This window comes from Ursus arctos, unplaced genomic scaffold (assembly GCF_023065955.2).
Source record: "Ursus arctos isolate Adak ecotype North America unplaced genomic scaffold, UrsArc2.0 scaffold_9, whole genome shotgun sequence".
NCBI classification, from domain to species: domain Eukaryota; kingdom Metazoa; phylum Chordata; class Mammalia; order Carnivora; family Ursidae; genus Ursus; species Ursus arctos.
The window spans coordinates 5,452,460-5,473,681 of record NW_026623111.1 but is presented as its reverse complement, the minus strand read 5'-3'; the positions used below and the strand labels follow the sequence as shown (position 1 = coordinate 5,473,681).

General features: G+C 48.0%; 1 protein-coding gene across 1 annotated transcript in view; it reads left to right on the top strand.

The window, feature by feature from the left end:
• The window catches only part of STK32B (serine/threonine kinase 32B), a 375,736-nt gene that overhangs the window by 304,447 nt on the left and 50,067 nt on the right, over window positions 1-21,222 (top strand). Inside the window, exon 6 of the mRNA XM_057309658.1 lies at window positions 14,986-15,075. Coding sequence (XP_057165641.1) covers window positions 14,986-15,075 — 90 coding nt within the window. The remainder of the gene's footprint in view (window positions 1-14,985; window positions 15,076-21,222) is intronic.

Below are 21,222 nucleotides of genomic sequence, written 5' to 3'. Positions count from 1 at the left end.
AGGTGAGGCCCGTGCTGCTGGTCAGTGGACCACACCTGGAGAAGCAAGGCTCCATGCCCGACTTTGGTCTCACTGGAATCTCCTGGGGGACTTGGTAAGAATCCAAGGCCGTCCCCTGTCTTGGTTCGGCAAGCCAGGGCCTCTGTGTTTGGGCTCACTCCCAGGGACGTGATGCCCATCACAGTCAGGACCATAGGTCTAGGCCCGACAGCGCACAGCTCGGCTGATCTGAAGGCCCGGGGCAGCTTTGCAGCCGACTGTCACAGCAGCCTTGAACACTACATTCAGTGACGTTGCTTTGGGGGCCTGATCCCCAAGGGCTTTCAGGAGGATGGGATGGAGCGAGCAGCTGGAGAGTTTCCTGGGGGCGCTGCTGCATCGCGCAGGGATGAGTCTGGGGCCTCTTCTACACGCCTCCTCTGAGCCTCCCTCCCCGACCCCAGCAGGTGCAGGCTGTGGCTCCTGCTAGAAGCCCCTCTAGAACTTCGTATGTGTCCCCAGCGTGTCCTCAGCGGGGAATCCTACCTCATTATGTAGGCTCCTCAGTATGGGAGGTGGAGCGGGAGTGGTGGAATCTGGGCTCGAATCTCCTGCCAGAAGCTGACACCAGCCTGGGTGCTTTGGGGCAGCGGGATGAAATTGCTGTGCTCCGAAGTGGAGGGGCCTAGTTAGTATATACAAGTCAGGATCTCCAGATGTCCTGCTCAGCTGACCCCCCCAACTACCTGTGTGTCTCCAGGCCAGTCACTTCACCCCTCTGAGTTTGGGCCTTCGCAGCAGTAACAGAGAAGCAGTGGGGCCTTGCAGGCGTGGTGCAAGTGTAAGACGGGACAGCGAAGGTCAGCCGCCAGTTTGGCAGCAGGAGAGGCGGCGGTGAGAAGGGGCCCAGGCTGGGTTATGCAGGACAGATAGCAGGGCTGTCCCGGGAGTCACGGGTCTGGACTAAGGGTCCTGTCCCAACAACTGACAGAAGACCCTGCTTCTGATTCTCCCAGCCCCTGGCCCCGGGGCTCCTGAGGCCGCTGCCACAAGGACATAGACAGGCAGCCCCTTTCCACTTTCCTTCCAGAACTCTCCCCAGCTCTCTGAGCACCCGGTCCTCCGCCCCTCCCACATGGCTTTCACAGGGTCCCGACCCTGCCTCTGGCTTTGCAGAATCCCACACACTCCCCAGGGGCCTGTGGACCCACCCTCCTCGCTCTTCACTAAGCTCCTATTTCACCGTGCTGTCTCTTCTCAGTGTTGACACACAGCGCTGAAACACTGTTTCATACTAAAGAGTGTAGGACTCATTCACCATCCCCGACTTTAACATTCAATGAGTGCCTTTTCAGGCAGTGGAGAAGGGGAATCCAGGAGCAGGGAATTCTTCACAGAACACACAAGTCTTCTCCCCAAGAGCCCGTGGCCACGGTCCTCCTTTTCCTGATTTCTATCAGGAGCCACTCATCAGCTTTTTTCTTTCTTAGTCATTTTTGCCTTTTTTACCTTGGGCTCTATCGAGGTGTGATTGGCAAATAAAACTTGTATATACTAGGTTGCACAATGCGGTATTTTAAAGGCGCCCCCGGAATGATTTAATGTATCCATGCTGATTACCTCAGTCACATTAATTAGCCACCCATCACCTCACATAGTTACCTTTAAGTTTTGTGGATGGTGAGAACACTTCAGATTTACCTTCTTAGCAAATTTCAAAAATATAATACGGTGTTACTAACTATAGTCTCCATGACGAACATTAGATCCCCTTAACCTTTTGTTAATTGCATTACAAAAAAGTACAAAACAGATGCTATGTGTTGCTATTGAAAGAGGTTTTTTTTTTTTTAAGATTTTATTTACTTATTTGGAAGAGAGAGAGTAAGAGAGAGAGAGATCACGAGCAGGGGGACAGATAGATGGAGAAGCAGACTCCCCGCTGAGCAGGGAGCCCAGTGTGGGACTCGATCCCAGGACCCTGCGATCATGACCTGAGCCAAAGGCAGATGCTTCCCCGACTGAGCCCCCCAGGCGCCCCACTATTTAAAGAGTTTAATCATGTATCTCATTGACTGTTTTTTCTGAGAACAAGTTGGTTGGCTGTGTTTATAATGAAATATAAACATAATTAAATGCATTAATATTTTAGTAATAACGTTCGAGTTCTGCTGTTACACAGAATCCCAGGCTTTCTTATAAGCTTTTCTTGTAGCTTTTCTCCAGCGTCTGCTGTGCTTTTGATCCTTCAGACAGGGTTTTGTCTTCTCGAACAGGCACTGTAATTCTGTTCTGAGATGGGGGGTATTCTTGGCCAGCAGCCAAAGCAGAGAGAGACCATACCTGGAGTAAAATGAAGTTAAAGGAAGAAAGAGCATCTTAGGGAAGCGTGGGGAGAGGGTTGAGTGTAGGTTAGGGCTGAGGGCGCACAGCTCAAGGATAGAAATTTAAAGCTGCAAAGGGAAGGGGAAGGGTTACCTCCTTTTCTATTGGAACAGTAAGGCTCCATGATGAATAACTGCATGACTTTAATGCACAAGCAGGGAGCATCTAGTAAGCTCACAGATCTGTGGGGTTAAGCTCTTGTCGGCAAGTCTGGCTCCTAAGACTGAGGTCAGGTGGGGTCAGCCCGGCAGCTCTGGGGTGTTGGCTGTGCTCACATCTGGGGGTTGCCTGCTTCTGGCTGGTTCACGCTGGCCTTGGCTGGATAGCTCAGCCTTGCTCCTCGTGGCTCAGCCTCCAGCAGGCCAGCCCCGCCCCGCATGGCCTCACAAGGCCACAGTAGCAACAGGACCATAGAAAGCCCAACCCATCAAGCCTGTGTCACATTTGCTTCCATCCCAGCACGAAAAGCAAGTCATGAGCCGACCTAGAGTGGGGATTGAGGGGACTGCACGGTACCCGGCTAGATGGCTGAGACAGAGCGGGGGGTGGGGTGGGGCGTGGGGGGTCCTGTGGCAGTTAATGCCACCATCTGGAAGAGGCAGGTGGAAAGGGAAGAGCTGCCTGCACAGGGGGGCCCATGGGTCTTTTCCACCTGAGGAGCTGAGCTTCTCCAAAGAGGAACAAAGAGTCGAGAGTCGGAAAGCCTGCATTTCTGCCCTGGGTGTCCCTGGGGGCCCTCGTTTAGAGTTCACTGATGCTGTAGCCCTTGACCTGAATTCGGGAATGATCCCTTTGTTCTTGCAGACCTGTCATAGGCCACCCATTGTGCCAGATGACCCAAAGGACAGGGTCTAGGGTGGCAATTCTCATGTCCCCCGGGAACTGTAACAAGTACCGAGGCAGAGCCCTGCCCACAGGAGTGATTCATGTTGCAGGAGACAGTGCTGGGTGGGGGAGTTTTGAAGGTCCCTGGTGGTTCTAAGGTGTAGCCAGGGCTGAGGGAGCGACAGAGAGCAAACCCACAGGGTCAGCGCCGGGACAGGGCAGGGACAGGGTTGGGTGAAAATGGAAAGACCGGGCAGGGGGCTTCCTGGGTCCTGCAGCGTGAGTGGGGTCAACAGAGCATTTGGGGGCACATGGGGACACCCCACTACATGAGGCCATGAAGAGCCCACACAGTTTAGACTTTTCACAGCTGGCTGTGAAGTGTGTAACTCGCTCGGGCATCAGAAACCTGACCTGAACCTTTAGTAACAGGTAACACAGCCGCGCCCCGGCAGAGGGAATTGGTTTTCTCGTATTAACCGTGTCTTTTTTCCCTGAATTTTGATGCCTGACTTCACATCACCACCTGCCCCAGTCACCCCAGGGCCAGGCACCAAACAACTAGGGACAGCCCCCGTGTCCCAGAGCCCCTAAAATTATTCAGATCAGCCAGTCCTAAACCTGCTTGCCCCGCCTCACCCATTCCTTCCAAAAGAAACCACCAGAAAGGCTCCTGCCCAAGTTTGCACCCTTCTCCCTCAGCTTTGTGGTCAACCCCATGTTTCCCCATGTGGCCCCCATGGCGTGGTGTGCCCCCTTCTCTTGGGAATAATGAGGAACAAACTATCTTTTCTTTCATTCTTTTTTTTTTTTTTAAGATCTATTCATTTATTTGTCAAAGAGAGAGAGAGCACAAGCGGGGGGAGCAGCAGTCAGAGGGAGAAGCAGGCTTCCTGATGAGCAAGGAACCCGATGCAAGACTTGATCCCAGGACCCTGGGATCATGACCTGAGCTGAAAGCAGACGCTTAACCGACTGAGCCCCCCAGGCGTCCCCAAACTATCTTTTCAATGGCAATCGTCTCCTGATCCGTTGGCCTTACTCCTCCTCAAATTAACTATTAATTGATGTATTTTAGAGCACTCATTAACTGGAGTTGTTTCAAAGAATCAACCCTCCGTCACTAACAAATTTGTTGATAAATGTGGCGAGTACCCCCCAAAACGGCCGTGGCCAGCAGCATCGACACTCCCTTCTCCCTTGTCCAAACATTTTACAGGCTGTTTCCATCATGCCTGGAGGGAAGGACGGTAGGGCATTAACAGAGCAGGCCTGTGTTGTTTCTGATGCCTCAGATTCAGGGATTGGAGCAGCTGAGAAGGAAGTGGGGGGCAGCTGCCCAGGCACCGGGGAGGGGGGGCAGTGCTGTTTCTAACCAGCAGCACTGTCATTACTTCGAGAGGGTTCTCAGAGTTTAAGGACAGAGTGCAGGAGTGGGGTTTAAATTCTGGGTGTCCTTGGGAGGATTATAATGTGGTTCTTTTCAGAAGGCCACAAGGAAGAGAAGTTTCTGCTGCAGCCCGATACCAAGGGAGTCTTAAAGCCCTAATAACCCAGCGCCGAGAGTCCCTGACAGCCCCCAAGAAATAGTCCCTGTCTTAGTTTTCTAGGGCTGCTGTAACAAAGTCCCGCAGGCTGTTGAGAGGCTCAAACAACAGAAATGTATTGTCTCGTTGTGCTGGAGGCTGGAAGTCTGAGGTCAGGGTGTCGATGGGCAGAGCCACACCCCTCGGAGGTGCCAGGGACGGGTCTGTTCCAATTCTCTCTGCTAGCTTAGGGCGGTCCCTCGGCTGGGGCAGGATAATTCCAGACATCACATGGTGTTTCCCCAGGTGCATGTCTGTGTCTAAATGTCCCCTTTACATAAGAACACCAGTATTACTGAATTAGGGGCCCACCCCACCTAGTATGAGCTCATCTTAACCAATTATATCTGCAGTGACCCTACTCGTATGAAGTCACATACTGAGTTCATGAGAGTTAGGACTTCAATATATGAATGGGGCAGGGAGAGCGGGGAACACAGTTCAACCCATTACAACCCCATCTTCCCTATATGGGATTTTAACAAATAAAAATAAAAGAAGGAGGTGGCAGATAGGGGCCAACATATCACCTTCATTGCTGATAAAAGCTTGCATTTGTGTGGGTCAAAAGGGGCCTCCTACTCCAAGACCCCGGAGAGAGGAAGGTTCACCACATACAAGCCAAGCTGGGTAAGTGACTGCTCGGATACCACCACGAGCTCAAAAGACCAGAGGAGGGGTCCCGTGTCTGCCCAGGCAGAGCTAAACTGTGTAAGCCTAGCTTCTTCATCCCAAAATGACCCTTCACATAATCTCTCCAACCTCCCTTGGGGGGTGCGCAGTGAGGAAGGGGTGGAGAAGGGCTAAGAATCTACTGAGGTGAAAGCCTTCGTTGTGAAATTGTAAGCTTCTATGTCTCTGCTGACACTGGGTCCAAATTCCTGCTCTGCCTGAAAATGATCATCTTAATTACTCCCTGTTTCCAGAACAGTGTTTGATACCAGGCTGGAGGCACAGTGGCCTGGTCCCTGGCTTCAGGGTGCACGTTTGTATGGAGGAGAGGCTTACATCCTGGACTGACTGGGAGGGTGATCTGCGGGGAGAGCAGTGACCTGGCCATCCCCCAGGCTGGAGTGGAGGCAGCTGCACATCCCTCGGGCATGTACCAGTCTGGGCTGCAGGGCCCTCAAGAGAAAGCAGCTTGATGAGGAAGGGATGTGGTGGGCCTTGGGGCAAACCTGCTTGGGGCTTGGATTCTGGCTCAAGGACCTTCGGCTGGACAGTCACTTCCTAGCTGCTCACACCAGTGACGAGGCCACCTTAACAAATGTCCAGCCTCAGCAAAGACCCCTATCTACCCAGCTTGTCCACCCTTTGGCTCCATCCCAAACAGACGGACTCTGCTTTCCTTCCACTTTGCAAACCTCTCCTGAGTGTATCTTGTTGGGAGACCATAAGTCTCATTGAGAACCCTAGCTGCAAGAGAGTCAGGAAATGTGTTTCCCACCTGCCCCCCCCCCAGCCCTTGTGATACAGGAAGTAGCAAAGAAAGGAGTGGAATGCGCTGAACATAGCACAATGTATAAGCTTGTTGGACCACTACGTTGTACACCCGAAACTAATGTAACATTGTGTGTTAACAATAGGAAGGAAAGAAGGGAGGGAGAGAGAGAAAGGAAAAGAGAAGAAAGAGAGGAAGGAAGGAAAGACAGAGAGACAGGAAAGTTGGAGGAGGGAGGGAGGAAAGGAAGGAAGGAAGAAAGAGAGAGAGAGAGAGGGAAAGAAAGAGAGTCAGGAGATCATCTCCAGCCTGGTCCTACGGAGTCGTACAGAGCAGATCACAGCTGGGAAAGCCTTTGAAAATCTCTCTACAAATGGTATTCATTGTGATTCATGAATCACATTTAATTGCATGAAATTACATGCCCAACACAGAGCCTGGAAGGAAAGTGGATTGGTGGGGTGGCCTTGGCCACGTGGCAGGGACTAACCCAGGAACCTGGTGGCTGGAGAGAAAACAGGGGGAAACAGAACTGTTGAGAGCTGCTCCCACAGAAGCCTTGGGCGAGGCGGATGCCCCGGGGTAGATGAGCCGGCCACCAATCCTGCGGAGGAGTGCTTTATGAAGCCACGATCAGATTGTGGATCCCTGGATCTTTGGGTCCCTGGATCCCGCCCCATGACCAAGACACTGGAGGACACCAATCCAAATACAACAAAAGAAAACCAAAGGGACATTTCTTCTTATCAGGCAGGCATGCTCTGAAATAGTCAGTCTTCCTGCTGCTGTCACCCGATGAAGCCCGGATAAGCTTGTGCCATAGGATTTGATTTGGTTTCTTCTTCTTTTTCTTTCTCTTTTCTGTTGTCCTGCAATAAGTTCACTCTGACGTCCATGAAGATTAGCGGGATGGGAGAGTACCCGGGGTGCGTGAGCCCGAGTGGAAGATCAGGGCCAGCGTGACATCACACTGACATCTCAGAAGTACAGTAATTACCAGCGGGTGCCCGGAGCCTGCTGTGGGTCTCATCAACTCTGGTTTCATCCCCAGGGGGCTTCCAGCTGCTTCTCTTGGGCAGTATCACTCTGGCCTCCACTTAGGCATGACATAGCCCCTGTAAACTGGGGAAGGTGGGGACAGATGTCCACGAGAAGCTTTACTCCAAATTCAAGTATGATGAAAGGGAAACAGGCAGGGAATAATGCAGGAGGTGATCTTCCCTTGTAAGCCGAGCGCCTTCCATCCACACTCCCGGTCTAGTGCCCCCTAGTGGCACTACCCCAGCACCCACTCCCAGGAGTTCACAGGGAGGCATGGCAACGTGTTCAAGTATGGTGTCCAGAGGACAGATCCAGAGAGAATTCACTCTGCCCCAACACGCAGACTGCCATTCCACATTGACTGTCCCCTTCCAGCCGTACCCGTCTTCTCCAAGCTGTGGGCTTGTGGGTCTCAATGAGATGAGTGCATTGCCCTCACACATTTGGTAAATACCCTCCCGGGGGGGACTTCATTACAGGCCTGAGAGGGGAGAAGGGAAGGCAAGGGGCACGGTGGACCGGAAACTGATATTCGTGCAGCGTAGCTGTGGAGGAAGGAAATGAAAATGCAGCGAAATTCAAGAAGGCTTTGGGTGCCTTCTCCCCGAACACGTCGGGGAGGTGCTGGAGCCAGCCTGCGAAGTGGTAGTCACTGGTGGCACCAAGGTGACTCTGGGTGGTGGCAAGGCAATTACAGCCCTGGGGAGGGATTGTGGGTGGGTCTTCAGCGCCATGTAATTCCCACCATCCGCACCCCTAAGTCCATGACACAGATCCCTGGCGCTGCAGTTTCAAGCCCCTCCCGTGATAGCAGACTGGATGCACTCCATAACTAGTCCCTGCCTGAAGAAATGGGCGAGAGTCCTTGAAAATCACAAGGCTGTCAAAATCACAAGGCTGTCAAGTATCTCAGAAAATAGCCCTGGTTACAACTCCTCATAGCACCAACCCTGCTACTAACACCCGTGAGTACAAAACTCATGGAGGGGGTGGCTTGTCCCACCCTCTGAGTTCAGGCTGAGAAAGTGACATTGCTGCAGTCTTCACAGTCGAAAGTTGACATGGAATGTTGTTAACTCCTGTAAGTATTGTGATGGCTCTAAGCAGTAGGGAATGAAGAAAGGTGATAGGATTTGCTCACCATATCTCTTTCATTCAGTCTCTTATTTGGTCAATCAGTCAGTCAACAAACACTTGATGAATACCTTTCCCAGGCCAGGCCATTGCTAAGGTACTGGAGACGGAAATGAGCAAGGCAAGATTCTCAGCCTCAAGGAGACAGACAAGGTAACAGATACAATATAGTGGCTGCTACAATGGGAATGACATTGGAGGGGAGTGGAGGGCCCAGGCGAGAGGCCTAAATCAGTCTGCTATGGGTGGAATGCTTGTGTCCCCCACTTAGAATTCACATGTTTAAGCCTTAACCCCCAGTGTGATGATACTTGGAGCTGGGGCCTTTGGGAGGTAACTGGGTTTGGATGAGGTCATGGGGTTGGAGCCTCCATGATGGGATTGGTGCCCTTCTAAGGAGAGGAAGAGGACAGAGCTCTCTCTCTCCACCATGTGAGGATACAGCAAGAAACCTGCCATACAAACCAGGGAGAGAGCTGTCACCAAGAATCCATCCATGCTGGCAACCTCACCTCAGCTTTCCAGCCTCCAGGACTGTGGGAAATAAATCTTTGATGTTGGAGCCCCCCAGTCTATGGTATCCTGTTTTAGCAACCTGAGCTGACTAAGACACAGTCAGATACTCTCCTCTGTGGTAGTGAGTTTCCTGTTGGTGGAAGTATTCAAGCAAAGGGTAGATGCACATCCACCAGTACTAGAACTCCGGGGCCAGGTTTTGAAGAATGAACGGAAGTCTACCGGGCAGAGGAGAGGGATGAGCATTCCAAGCACTGTCAAAGGCTCGGAGGTGAGATGCGTTTCCCTGCATTCGGAGAGAGGAGAGAAGCGTGGCTGGCGTGCAGGGTGCGTACCAGGGCTGGCAGAATGATTACTGATTATTGATACCAATATTAACACTTGTACTGATGGGTCTCACGCAACATCTTGAGCTCCTCCTCTTGCTGAGTTTTGAATGTTTTCAACCTGTGGAAAGCAAGTAGCCTAAAACTCAGTTCATATTTGCAAATTTTGTAGTAAATTTCCACTCTCCTGAGAAGGAACCCGTAGGAGGCCTTGTATGGCACTAATTTTCACTCTCCCACATCTTCACTCAATTGTTCAAGGAAGCTCGCTGGGAGGTTACAGCTCATCAGTTAGCACAGTTCACGGAAAGCAGAAGTGGGACTTGTTGTCTGTCATGCCTGCTGGGCGCGAATTCCCGGGGGAGCCCCAGCGGGTCTGTTGCAGAGCTGTCCGCCAGAGCCCTCACACCCCCTGAGGACCAGGAGGAAGCAAGGGCAGGGCTGTCCGGCTCAGCTCCGCAAGGGGCACCAGGGGGCCCAGGGAACCACTCACCCCAGACGAGGCCGGGGACCCACTGAGCCTTCCTGCAGATCAGCTGCATGACCGTGCCCAGCTCCCTGGTCTCTGCAGCCTGAGGTTCCTCTCATGTAACCCTGCGGGTGATCCTAGCCTCCTGACGAGTACTGCAAGGATTACCGTGAGATTTGGCACCAATTAGATACCCGTTATGCAACCCTACGTAACAGTGGCTAAAACTAGACAGGGGGCTGCATTTTTTCTCCCTGGTTGTCAGCCTTCCCGTTTTGGCCTCGGCCCTGTGTCCATTCACAGCAGGCAAAGTGATATTCAGAAGTGAGTCAGCTCTGTGGCTGCTTCTCAAAACCATCTCACTTGCAGTAAAAGCCACTGTCTTCCCTGCAGCCCTGGGGGCCTGGCACAGTCTGCCCCTCCTTTCTCTGTCTGAGCTCTTGTCCCACTTTCTCCCTCTGGCCTCCTTGCCAGCCCCTCCATGGCCTTTGTGCTGGCAGAAGCACAGTCCTCCCTGGTGGTCCAGTGGCTTTCTCCACCACATCCACCCTGGCCCCCATCTTCTGGTCTTGTTCAAATGTCACCATCTCAGTCCCTGACCGCTCTGTTTAATGCTTCCAACTACCCCATAATGTACTTATTAATATTAGTTCCTCTCTCCTGTTGAGGAACTGGAAGATTACAGAGTGGAGTATCCTGTCCAAATCTCATGGTAAGTGGCTGTATTGACCACGATGCCAGTGTTTTTCAGGCATGGTTCGATCAGGTTCTGGCACCATTTCCCTTCTATGCTTGCCACTCTATCTTCTCCATGGATAATCTTCATCTTTAGACTGTCTTTCTTTATGCTAGTGAATAGCTTTTACCGTTCTGGGGTCATAGTCCCACCTCACACTGGCCAAAGACAGAATATCACTTTAGGTACCTCCTGAATAAAAAGACAGAAAAGCCTTTATTTCTTGAACCCTCTGGAAAATCATCTGCCCTAGTATTCATGGGCACCAGTTAGGTCATATGCCTAACCCTGAGTCAAATGCCAGAGTGAAAGGGTAAGGTTAGCGTGACTGTTTCCAGACGGAGCCACATGCCCCACTCTCAAAGCCAGGTGTGCAGGGACGAGTAATTGCTAAGACAGGAGATAGGAGTGACCGCAAACAGCATATGCCCACCAAAGTAGCACAGCCATTTGTTCTTCAGCAATCCAACACCCCAGACTGTGTTCTTAACCACGCTGCTCTGAGCCCCCTAACAAAGGAAGGAGGGTCATCACAGCTTCTAGGCCTAGGAACACCGAAAGGCTCCACTAAAAAGCTATCAAAATTAATAAGGGGTTGTACAAATTAAGAGACAAATGAACTGCTTTTCAAAGACTAAAAAATGAAATAAGAATAGAGTCCAATCTCTTTCCCGTGGTTGTTCAGAGGGGCCCAGGCTCCTTCTATCTTGTTCCTCATCTGTGTGGCAAGAAGTGTTCTGCCAAAGCCACATAACAGGCCACAAAATGGAAGGGAGGTGGAAGGAAGAAGGGAATGAAAATTCTTTCAAAGGAAATATCCTGGAAGGGGTAAAGATCAGCCTGCTCGCATCCCATTGGCCAGGCTTGGTCATGTGACCACAGCGGGCTGCAGGGGAGCCAGGAAGTGGAGCTATTAGTGGGGTAGCCCTGAACCCCACTATGGAGTCCGTTGCTGTCGGGGAGGGGGAAATGGGATTTTGAGAGATAACAAACAGCTTTTGCAATGAAAGATTAAGAGAGTAGCCAAATAGGAGATAAGTAAGCATAACTCAGCAGCTTTTTATTATACTAAAAACAGCTAGGTAGAAAAAGAAATGGAGAATATTGTCATTCGAAAGAGTGACCAAAACTATGTAACCCAGGAGTAAATGTGCCCAGGAATTTACAAGGCCTAAATGAAAGGAACACCAAATGTATTTTGAAGGAATCAAGCAGGATCTGAGTGAAAAGCCTGGCATGACACTGCCTGGAAAAGTCCCACGTCCACACTTTTCAAGTGAATGCATGAGTCAATGTAATCCCCATCAAACTCTTAATGGGGGCATTTTCTAAAACTGGACACAACTTGTCTCAAAGGAGTAAATGTCTGAGAGTTACCAAGAAAACACTGGAAGGAAACAACAGTGAAGGTTAGCCGCTCCTATCGGGTATTGGAATAGTCCTCAAATCTGTAATCACACTGATCTAGTCCTGGCCCAGCAGCAAACAGGTCATGGAACGGAAGAGAGAATCCATAAGCAGAGCTACATGTATGTGGAACTTGATATAAAATGAAGGTCTCACACAAGTTATTGGGAAAGACTGAATTTTTCAATAAATATTGTTGAGACAATTGGCTATCTATTTGGAAGAAATAAAATCAGAATGCTATAGTGTAACAAAACGATATTCTATTTTTATATATCTATGGTTGGAAGATTTAAATATAAAAGATATATAAGTATTAAAATATAGAAGGATAGATAAAATCTTGGGGGTGGAATAGGCTTCTGGAAAATTATAAGGAAAACACAGTCAAACTAAAAAATAAACTATTTAAGCTAAGTGAAATAAGTCAAGCAGAGAAAGACAATTATCATATGATTTCTCTCATCTATGGAACATAAGAACTAGGAAGATCTGTAGGAGAAGAAAGGGATAAAGAAAGGGGGGTAATCAGAAGGGGGAATGAAGCATGAGAGACTACGGACTCTGAGAAACAAACTGAGGGCTTCAGAGGGGAGGGGGGGGGAGTGGGATAGACTGGTGATGGGTAGTGAGGAGGGCACGTATTGCATGGTGCACTGGGTGTTATAAGCAACTAACGAATCATCGAGCCTTACATCGGAAACCAGGGATGTACTGTATGGTGACTAACATAATATAATAAAAAAATATTAAAAAAAACAGATGACTCTCAACCCAGCGAGGTAGGACCACCAAACATTTATAAATAAAGTTGTTGTATATTTTCAAAAAAAACCCCACAAACCTCTTGTATGGCTACAGATACTGTAAACGGAGTCCAAAGACAAAAAGTAAGCTAGGAGAAGATCTTCACAGTACACAGGGCAAAGTGTAAATGTATCTCACAGACAAAGCTCTGATTGAAAATTGATCAGGATTCTAGACAGTTCCCTGGAGGGTTGGGACTGATCATGTGGAAAATGTGCAGCCTTATCTGCAGTGAGATATCGTTCCTCACCGTGTGATTTGCAACAAGTGAAATCATTGATTACAGTGCTGGTAACAATGCAGAGAAATACAAACTCTCATATCCTGTTTAAAGTACCATAAATTGGGCATCTGGGTGGCTCTTTCATTAAGCGTCTGCCTTCAGCTCAGGTCACGATCCCAGGGTCCTGGGATCGAGCCCCACGTCTGGCTCCTTGCCCAGTGGGGAGCCTGCTTCTCCCTCTCCCTCTACCTGCCGCTCCCCCTGCTTGTGCTCTCTCTCTCTCTCTCTTTGTCAAATAAATAAATAAAATCTTTTAAAAAAATAGAAAATAATAATAAAGTACCATAAATTATAACTGTTTGGAACGTAGTATGCAAACCCTCTGACCCTGCAATCCCACTTCTGGGGATTTATTTAGTCCCAGTGGAAGTACCGGGACGTAATGCTGTGCTCAAGAATGCTGTTGCTGACCCGATAGCAACACCGACGCATCAGCAACCAAACCTGGAGACAGCCTGCGTGCCGTACGGGAGCACTGCGGGACAAAATGTGACGTAACGGTGCTACGGATGCTTCACAGCTGCGGGGCCAGCGTTTCTTACTTGAAACTTGTGGGGCTACATATGTTTTCATACCTCGAATTTCTCAGATTTAAAAACATTTATATTAAATCATACATATCTTAATATGAAAATAATATGTCTGTAGATAATAGTATTGAAAAACAACATATACCGTATATTATGTAATACGTCCACAGGGGTTAAATGAATCACTAAGGGGGACCACCCTGTAATCAAATACATTAATATTTTTCTATCAAAACATGAATATTCTTGCTAAGTGGAATAAATAGAACAATGAAGAGAAGTTCCAGGTCAAGTCCGATTACCAAATAAATTACTAAAATCATTGGATTTCTTTTATGTACCGAGTTCCGCAGAAGGCCAGTACCAACTGTCAGGATGTCCCTTCCTCCCTCCCACCCACCTTCCTTCCCTGCTTCTCTTTATCTCTTGTCTCCTTCCTCCTCTGTCCCTCTTACTTCCTTCTCAGGTTTCTTGAACACTTACGTGCAGGGGCACCCAGCCTATCCATGTCCCATGTGCTGCCATTACTTTAAGCTGGATGGAAGGTGGTCTCAATCCCCAGCCCTCTCCCCGTGGGATTCCTCGGGTACAGAACTAAGGCCCCCACTGACCATAGACAAACAGTGGAACAAGAGTGTCCTCTAGGCATGAAAACCCTCTCCACCCTTCCACCCCCACCATGACCACTCAGCTTCCTGAGCAAGGGAGTCCGGACTCACCCTTCTCGTCCATTTACCATGAGCTTTTACTCTCCTGAGTCAGTGCCTCCAAAATTTAATATGTACAATTTTTTTTATCAATTATCGTTTTTGTTTACTTATAAGTAATATGCATGTGCCGCCAAAAAATTCAGATTATAAAACTTGCACATAACATAGACGTGTTTAGGGTGGGTGTGTTCCTGTGTATATATATGCAAGTTCTACTCTCTTCCCAAATTTCAATTGTACAATACAATGCTATCAACTGTGTCTCCACATTGTACATTAAATCCTCAAACTTTATTCATCTTATAGCCGAGAGTTTGTACCTTTGACTAAACTCTCCTTACTTCTCGCACCCCTCTCAGCCTATGGCAACCACTTTTCTAGTCTCTGCTTCTATGAGCTTTTTTTAGATTCCATATGTAAGTGATACATGTAGTATCTGCCTTTCTCCATCTGGCTTAGTTCACTTAGCTTGATATTCTCAAGGTCCATCCATGTTGTCATAAACAGCAAGCGGTCCTTCTCCGTCATGGCTGAACAATATTCCATTGTATATACGGACCACATCTTCTATATCCATTCATCCACTGATGGACACTTAGGTTGTCCTAAGTTTGTCCCAAGTTTGGTTACTGTAAATAATTCTGCCAAAACTAGACATTTTCAGAGTATCAGATAAAACACGATTATAAGGAGAAGTTCTACTATGTTCCTCTTGCACACACCGTAGAGTCCACAGCTTTAAACCGACAAGGAGCCAGCCCAGCTGCCTGCAGCTCTTGCTAACTGGGGTTTCTGTTTCTTTATCTGCAGGACACGTTCACATCACAGACTTCAACATAGCGACGATCGTGAAAGGAGCAGAAAAGGCTTCCTCCATGGCCGGGACCAAGCCCTACATGGGTGAGTGTTCCAGGCCCCTTGAGGTGCCATAGGACCAGTGCTGAGGCCCCAGCGTTCCCGTCCTTCAGCCCCACACCAGGCCCCAGCCATTCCCAGTATGTGCTGGGCTCTCTCACACTTCATCCTTGCTGTCCCGTCTGCGGGGAAGACCTTCTCCTCCTGTGATTTCTAGAGAACTCCTACCCAGCCAGAAAGCCTTGCTTCAGGCTTGGGCAAAAACACGCAAAAACAGACAAACAAAACCGTATCTTCTTTTGTATTAATGTCCAGTAGTGTGGCCAGAATATAACCTTGGTGTTGGTCATTTAGGGTCCGTGTTCTTAGGTACACGGTGCTGCTTTTCCAATGTGTATTTTCAATTTGGTTTTTCTTTAGGACCTTTGATGGAAGTATCATTTTTAGTAAGCATTCCATTCCCTTACTTTCGTTTTTTCTAAGGATGCCTGTTATTTAAATGTGGAGTCTTTATAAATTTTCAATATTTGTTTTTTTCAAATCTTTGTATCTCTTCCTTTATTAGTTTAAAATTTTCCCCATTTTTCTCTTTCTCTTTCTTTTAAAGATTACCTGTTGTGTTTATTTGCTTTATATGCTTTCTAGTGAAATATTTATTACTGAAATAATTTCCCTTTTATTTCTAATTTTTCTCCTGAGTTCTCTTGCCTGATTTCTGAGTTTTTAAATTCCAATTTATGTTGTTCTTTCATGTCTTGTATTATTTTCTTAATGTCTATATTAATTCTTAATTCTTCATATCTGTATTAATTATTGATTACTGTATAACAAAGCAAGTCAAAACTTAGTGGCTTAAACCATGTTCATGGATGGGAAGAACTGACATGGTTCAAATGTCCCCACTATCCAAAGCAATCCACAGATTCAGTGCAATCCCTATCAAAATACCAATAGCATTTTTCACAGAACTAGAAGAAATAATTCTAAAGTTTGTATAGAATCACAAAAGACTGCTGAATAGCCAAAGCCATCTTGAAAAAGAAGAAGAAAACTGGAGATACCACATTTCCAGATTTCAAGATATACTACAAACGGTACTGATCAAAACCGTATGGGACTGGCACAAAAATAGACACACAGATCAGTGGGACGGAATAGAAAGCCCAGAAATAAACCCATGCATATATGGTCAATTAATCTATGACAAAGGAGACAAAAATATGCAATGGGAAAATGACAGTCTTGTTAACAAATAGTCCTGGGAAAACTGGACAGCAACATGCAAAAGAATGAAGCAGGATGACTTTCTTACAGCGTGCACAAAAATATGCTCAAAATGGATTACGACCCTAAATGTGAGACCTAAAACCGTAGAAGTCCTGGAAGAGAGCACAGGCAGAGAGACATGGGCCGTAATCACATTTTTCTAGATCTGTCTGCTCTGGCAAGGGAAACAAACACCAAATTAAATTACTGGAACTACATCAAAATAAAAATAAACAGTGTCGGGGCACCTGGGTGGTGCAGTCGTTAAGCGTCTGCCTTCAGCTCAGGGCGTGATCCCAGCGTTCTGGGATCGAGTCCCACATCAGGCTCCTCTGTTGGGAGCCTGCTTCTTCCTCTCCCACTCCCCCTGCTTGTGTTCCCTGTCTCGCTGGCTGTCTCTCTCTGTCAAATAAATAAATAAATAATCTTTAAAAAAATAAAAAATAAAAAAAAATAAAAAGCGTCTGCACAGTGAAGGAAACAATGAGCAAAACAAAAAGACAACCTACTGAATAGAAGACATTTGCGACATATCCAATAAAGGGTTAGTATCCAAAATATGTAAAGAACTTATACAACTCAACACCAAAATACTAAAAACAACAACAACGACAATAATAATAAATTTAAAAATGAGCAAAGAACCTGAATAGATATCTTTGCAAAGAAGACAAACAGATGGCCAACAGGCACATGAAAAGATGCTCACCACCGCTCATCATCAGGGAAATGTAAATCAAATCACAGGGAGATGTTCCCTTATACCTGAAGAATGGGTAGTATTAAAAAAACAAGAAACAACAGGTGTTGGCGAGGATGCAGAAAAAAAGGACCCCTCGCGCACTGTGGGTGGGAATGCAAGCTGGTGGAGCCGCTGTGGAAAACAGTACGGAGGTTCCTCAAAAAGTTGAAAATAGAACTACCCTATGACCTAGTAATTCCACTACTGGGTATTTACCCAAAGAAAATGAAAACAGTAATTTGAAGCGCATTACGTATGCGTCCCTACCTGTATTGCAGCATTATTCACAACAGCCGAGACACAGAAGCAGCCCAAGTGTCCGTCGGTAGAGGAACGGATAAAGAAGATGTGGTGTATACACAATGGAGTATCGGTCATAAAAAAGAATGAGATCTCGGCATTCGCAACAACATGGATGAACCTAGAGGATATTCTGCACAGTGAAATAAGTCCTACAAAAAAGACAAGTACCATATGATTTCACTCATATGTGGAATCTAAAAAACAAAACACACGAACAAACAACAGGCAGAAACAGACCCAGAGAACAAACCGTCACCAGAGGGAGGGGGAGGGGGATGGGAAGAGTGGGTGAAGGGGAGTGGGAGGTGCACACTTCTAGTTAGGGAATAAGTGAGTCACGGGATGAAAGGCACCACACAGGGAAGATGGGCAGTGGTACTGTGTTGGTGTCGTGTGGCGACAGACGGCAGCTAGTGTTGTGAGCAGAGCGTAAGATACGTGTTGTAGAATCGCTGTCGCACACCTGAAACTAATGTAACATTGTATGTCAACTATACTTCAATAAAAAATAAAGAAAGGAAGGAAGTTAAAAAATAAGTTTGGAGATATAGTAAGTGAACATTTTTTTTCATTTAAATTCAGTTAGCCAACATATAGTATCATTAGTTTTTGGTGTAGTGTTCAGTGATTCATCAGTTGTTTAAATGAACGTTTTTAAAAAAAAACACGTAGTGGCTTAGAACAGCGACAATGTGCTGTTTCTCACAATCTGCCATTTGACTGAGGGGTTCCCCGGCTGGTTGAGGCTGGGCTCACTCATCCCCCTGGTGGGTCCGCCGGGGGCTGGGCTCAGCGAGGACAGCTGAGTGGAATGGGTCTTTCTCTACATGGTCTTTCATCAGCCAAGGGACCACAGTGAGCTTACTCACGTGGTGGCAGTAGTTTCAAGAAGGAGAACCCAGTTCCCACATGCTTCTCAGGCTTCTGCTTGCTTCACATTTCCTCATGTCCAGTTGGCCAAAGCAAGTCACGTGACCGAAACCAGAGACCACGTGGGTGGGGGAAAGAGGAGAATGGATACCAGAAGGCCTGATTCATCCGGAAACCGTTAATGAAACAACCCACCACCCCATCTTTAAACGCTTTTGAAATGGTAGGCTACAGTTTTTCCCTGTTGTTTTTTGGTGGGGGATGGGGACACATCTTTCTGATTAATCATCCTTGTGAAGTGTGTTATTCTGCTCTTTATTTTCCTTCCTCTTATGATAACTTTGCATGGAATTTGACTTTGATACCCTAATGTTTCTTTTTCTTTTTTTAATGTGAAATTAGTTTTCCTGAACTTTTGGAAGATGATATCCTTCAGGGTAGCTTTTCTCATTGAACGTCTTCTGTTGTTTTCATGAAGTGTCCAAACCCAAGGCAGCTTGCTGTCTGCGATTTCCTGGTTCGTTCTACTTGCCTACTTTTGTCTGGAGCTTCTCTTTCTTGTGTCTGTAGGGTCCCCATCCCGCTCAGTTTTGGTTCTACTTCCAACAGTTTCTCCTTGGGGCTCCTTCTAGAAGGGAGCGCCAGCTGGAGGATGACAGAGATTTGGGGTTCCAGACTGACCTGCTCCTGCAGAGCTGACCACGGGCCCCTTCACCCACCTGACACTGGACTAGACAAGTTCTTCCAGGTTTTAGCCACTGCTCCCCACCTGGCCAGCTGGGCCCCCCTGCAGATCTCACTGGCTGTCTTGCAGCTCTCTTCTCTGGTCCATCATATGCTGCCTTGTTTCTTCTCTCTGTTTCCTTCTGTACAGAAGTCCCTCCCATGGGAGTCTTGTCACTGTTGCTGGTTTGTTCCCATGCACTTACATTTTGGGGCTTGTGGGGGGACAATTTATATTTTGTAGTAAGTGTTCCTCATGGATTTTGGCTTAGCTCTTCATCTCTCTGTCCGTTTATGTGTGTTGGTCTGCGGAGAGTCGAAAATCATGTCGTCACCTCCCAGGATTCACCACGTGTGTCAGTCATCTCTTACTTACTAAACAAAGTAAATAAATGAAGTTTGGCCACAAGTCATGGTAAAAATAGTACTTCTTAGTATTTGCTATGTGCCCAGCCCTTGAGCTAAGTTCTTTCCATCCACAGCTTTATCTAATGCTCACAAGCACGAAGCAGGCACAACTATTTATTCCCACTTAAGAGCGGAGGAAACGGGCTGAGGGGGGACCCACCCAGGCAGACATCGGTGACGAGAGTCAGACCCAGGTTAGCACAGACACCAGGTTTGCATACAAGTGAATCTGTTCTCCTCAGATAGTCCCTTTGGGATGCTGAACACTTACACCAATAAGGCTTTCACTCTTGAAGGTCTTTCTGAAATCCCTTTCCAGAAGGTTCCAAAGCTGAGGCCAGTCCGTCCGAGGAGACACTGACTGGACAAATGTGTAGGAGAATGGGAGGAAAGGGGTGCTAGGCTGCTGCTCAGGCTTCCGGTGGAGGTGTGTGAGTCGCACAGTGGGGGCCGCAGGTGTGCGGGGTTCCGGGAGTCACAAGTTTGAATTTGAGGTGTCTCTGGGAGATGCTGTCCAGGCTTCTGGAGTGTTGCGGACAGCATCTGTGGACTGGGAAGTTACTAACACTGAGATGCAGCAAAGCCAAGGCGGGGACAGGAGAGGATGCAGGAGAGAAGAGCACCAAGCCCGAGGCCGAGGGGACACCGTGCCAGGAGGAATGGGTAGAGCGGAAGGAGCCATCGTCTCCAGGGGGCGGTGAGGAGAGAACGATGACATGGAGAGAAGCAGCTCCCATTTGGAGCCGCTGCCATAACCCTATAAAGTTAGTTCTGACTTTCTTTAGGCTGTTCCCAAAAAAAACAGAGCAATCTCCGGGAGCGTAGAGCCCAGATCACTGGAGAACTGCAAGGCGGTTTTGTACCGACCCTTTCTCTTCTGCCTCTGCTCCCCACCATGCAGAGAAGACTTTCCCAGCCCCTGCTCAGAGACCCCACCGGGCCTGCCCCAGTCTCATTCCCTGGCTGCCCACTGATGTCCTGGCTCTCAGCCTCTGGAAAAGCAGACCACTGGTGACCCAGCTGGCCACTCTCCACAGGGGCCCCACCGCCAAGAGGGAGAAGAAAACCAACATGTACTGTGACCCTGCTGCCTGTTTGTCATTGGCTTGAAGCCTCAGAAGACTCACTTGCAGCTTCTGCATCTCTCCAGTTTAGCTATGAGGAAGCTAAGGTCCAGGGGGGTTAATTCACCAGCCCACGGTTACCCAGCTGGCAAGTGAGGGAGCCAGAATTGGAAGCCATGTCGACATGGTCCAAAGCCCATGCTTTTGCCACGACACCAAGCTCCTTTTGACATTGCATTCCTGTGTCCTAAAGCCATATTTCTCAGACAAGAAAAAAGTTTATTGTCCCAAGTGTAGGTAGGATTTGGGGCTCCGGGTGTCCTTCCATTTAGAGGAGCTTCAGTCCTGAATTAATAAACAGGTGCACAGGGGAGGTTTTTATGGGATTTAGCGGGTGCCAAATGGATGTATTTTCAGACACCAGCGGGGTTGTCAGTACCAGGCAGTGGGAGTTTATTGGGGAAGACAGGATGAGGGAGAGCTCGCTCAATAAATTCAAATCCTACAGCTCCCAGGGCTGTAAACTCCTGAGGTCAAGTGGCAGGTTTGTCGATTTTGTTCACTTGTACTGTTCAGTTCAAAGGCCCAATAACAAGCTCCCAGAATGTTCCAAACATGGATTCAGAGAACAGGCTGATGAGTAAGCTCCCAGAGGTTGCTCATGAAGGATGATCCTGGAAGAAACATTTGCATAGAACTGAATTTTCATTAATTAAAGGAGCAGATGGAATTCACAATTAGAGAAAAAAGGAATCTCTCTGAAATGTGCGAGATGAGAAGTCAGAAATATTCCAGCAGCTGCCCCAGGCTTTGGGG